The 2,899-nt window shown below is 61.1% G+C and overlaps 1 protein-coding gene across 1 annotated transcript in view; it reads left to right on the forward strand.

Annotated features, from left to right (window-relative positions):
* The window catches only part of LOC104275799 (neurogenic locus notch homolog protein 1-like), a gene marked incomplete at both ends in the record, with an annotated part of 6,569 nt that overhangs the window by 550 nt on the left and 3,120 nt on the right, over positions 1-2,899 (forward strand). Inside the window, 5 exon segments of the mRNA XM_009871849.1 lie at positions 730-949; positions 1,183-1,328; positions 1,662-1,775; positions 2,750-2,779; positions 2,782-2,853. Coding sequence (XP_009870151.1) covers positions 730-949; positions 1,183-1,328; positions 1,662-1,775; positions 2,750-2,779; positions 2,782-2,853 — 582 coding nt within the window.

Below are 2,899 nucleotides of genomic sequence, written 5' to 3' on the forward strand. Positions count from 1 at the left end.
AGCAGCGTATGGCGGCCACTGCGGCACCTCGGGGACCTGATCTAGATCCAGCCTCACACCGGGGAGCCCTGGGATGTCCCCTGTGCCCGCAGCAGTGCTTGGGGTGCCTGGAGCTGGTGGTGCCCCACACAGCCAGGGAGAGAGTGCAGCGAGGAAGGGAGATGCTGCCATCCCACTTGCCGGAGGTTTTGCACCCTCCAGCGCTCCCGCTTGTTCAGGAGGGTGACCCCAGCTCCGGCCAAAATCAAAGGGGTGTCTGGTGCTGTGAATCTGACTCCTGCTGCGCCCACTCCCAGGGGTATCAGGTTGCTGCCTTGTCCGACTGGTTTGTTTGATCGCTGCTGGAAGTGGCGGGGGGGCTTGGTGGGGGTAGGCGCCGCTCCCCCCTCGCGCGGCCCCTTGTCCTCTTGCCCACGGGGAGCCACTATAAAGCCTGGCTTTGTCCGCCGAGGCAGGTAGGGTTACAGGCAGAAAACAGCTTCCTTCATTTATTCCCTCCTGGACCAAACAAGCCCAGGGTACAGCCTCTTCCCAGTTGCATTTAATTAAGGCAGACGGGCGATGCAGGGGTGTGAAGTCACCCTACCCGGAGGGCAGCCTGCTCCTAAAAAGTTGCCCGGTGCAGGGGGGCCTCTGGCAGCCGTTCCCCAGGTGGCTGGAGGGGGACGTGCCCAGTGGGTGACCCGCAGGGTGTGGTGTGTGCCCACCGCGCTGCGCATCGCGTGGGGTAACGTTTCCTCATCTCTCCCTTCCCAGGGCGCATGTGCAACATCAACATTGATGAGTGCTCCAGCAACCCGTGCCACAACGGGGGCACGTGCAAGGATGGCATCAACGGCTTCACCTGCGTCTGCCCCGAGGGCTTCCACGACCCCAAGTGCCTGTCTGAAGTGAACGAGTGCAACAGCAACCCCTGCATCCACGGGAAATGCCACGACGGGCTCAATGGGTAGGCTGGAGGGTGTGGGAGCTGCTGGGGCCAAAGGGCCACCCAGAAAAGTTAGGGTTAGAGGCAGGATGAGCAGCTGTACCCCAGTGTCTGTGCTCAGCTGTGCTCTTTGCTAGTGCCAGAGGATGTTTCCCTGCAAGGGCACCATTGGGAGCTGAGTTTGCTGTGTAAATGATGGCTGCGTCGCCAGGAGGGCCAGATTCCGTACTTTATGCCTCAATTTTTCCCCAAAGCTACAGGTGTGACTGCGACCCAGGCTGGAGTGGGACAAACTGCGACTTCAACAATAATGAGTGTGAATCCAATCCCTGCATGAATGGTGGCACCTGCAAGGACATGACCAGTGGCTACATCTGCACCTGCAGGGAGGGCTTCAGCGGTAAGGGTGCAGCCAGGGATGCTGCCGTGTCCCCCCACGCTGCGGAGACTGCGTGAGGGCTGTGGATGGGCATCTCCATGATGCTAGATGGGCTGAAGGTGTCACCGTGGGGATGGTGGAGACCCTAGGTCTGGTTCGGAGATGTGGTGGCTCAAGCCAGCCTGGAGACCATCCACAGAGCTTGGGTGCCCATGGCTGGAGCTGAGAGCAGGAAGCTCTTCCATGGCAGTGGGTGGGCTGTTGCCATTGTCACTGTGTCTCCATTGTACTCTCAGCCCCCTCTCACCAGCACACCACCTTAACAGCCACTGTTACCTATTTTTCTTAACGCAGGACCCAACTGCCAGACCAATATCAATGAATGCGCTTCCAACCCCTGCCTGAACCAGGGCACTTGCATTGACGACGTCGCCGGCTACACATGCAACTGCCTCCTGCCCTACACAGGTGAGGGGGAGCTCCCCGTGCCCCCCAGGCCCTTGCCAGGGCTCTGCGGGGCTGCTGCTGTGGGTGTGACACCAAATCAGTCCGTCAGCACATGCAAGGAGCTGACACCAAGCGCAGAGGTTTCCCTTGCCCTGCCCTACTGTGGGGCTGCTCACAGCTCCACCTCCCCGTGCCGCAACGCAGCTGGAGGAAATGTGGAGGAGCTTTGGGAAATGGCCAGCCAGAGCCAGAGCTTCCTTCCTCCTCCTCCTCCTCCTCCTGGAGGGCACTGAGGTGGTGGTTCAGCCATAGCCTGTGCCTGGGGCAGCAGTACCAGGCGGCTGCCCTGCTCACACCCCGCTGCCCTGGGGATTTGGCGCTGCTGGTGACCCCCTTCTCCTGCTGTAATGCTCACGCTGGAAAAAGCGAGCCGAGGCTGAGGGGCCGGGGGCATTCTGCTGAGCCAATTCCTGTTTGCGCCCCTACCGCGGAGGGGGGCACCCAGCGGGTGCACAATTGCAGGAAGCCATGAGCTGTTTCCTGCCCTTGGCAGTGGCCATAGAAACCCCTGGGAGGGGGACTGGGATGAGGGCAGGCGGAGAGGGGAAGGCTCTGGAAAATAGCAAAGGCCAGTTTGGGAGATACTGGCTGACAGGGAAGATAAGGGTTCGGAGGGAACATGTCCCTCGGCTGGAAGTAAACAGGAAAAGCGGCTGAGAGGGACAGAGGGGGAGGGCAGGGGAGAAAAGGGCAAGTGGCGCTTCCTTGCCAAAGGAAGTGTGCGGCGCTTTAACGCGGCCCAAATTGCCAGGGCTTAAAGGATTCATGGAGGTCTGGGTCATGGGCGATCAGGGACGGGAGGAGACGGCCCCAGCTGGGCTGCCCCAGGGTAGTGGGGAAGCCCAGGGTCTGCTGCAGGGCTGGGACAGGGGTAACAGGGTTTTGGGCCACCCCTGTTTTGGAGAGAGTGTCAACGAGTGCTTGTGTCTGGGCAGGAGCCACCTGCGAGGACGTGCTGGGCCCCTGCAGAACGGTGGTGAGTGCCGGGAGTCGGAAAACTATGAGAGCTTCTCCTGCAGTTGCCCCTCCGGCTGGCAAGGTAGGGGCACGGCTTGTCTCGGGGTTCAGCGCACTCCGCTTTCCTC

This window comes from Apaloderma vittatum, unplaced genomic scaffold, assembly GCF_000703405.1.
Source record: "Apaloderma vittatum isolate BGI_N311 unplaced genomic scaffold, ASM70340v1 scaffold26896, whole genome shotgun sequence".
NCBI classification, from domain to species: Eukaryota; Metazoa; Chordata; class Aves; order Trogoniformes; family Trogonidae; genus Apaloderma; species Apaloderma vittatum.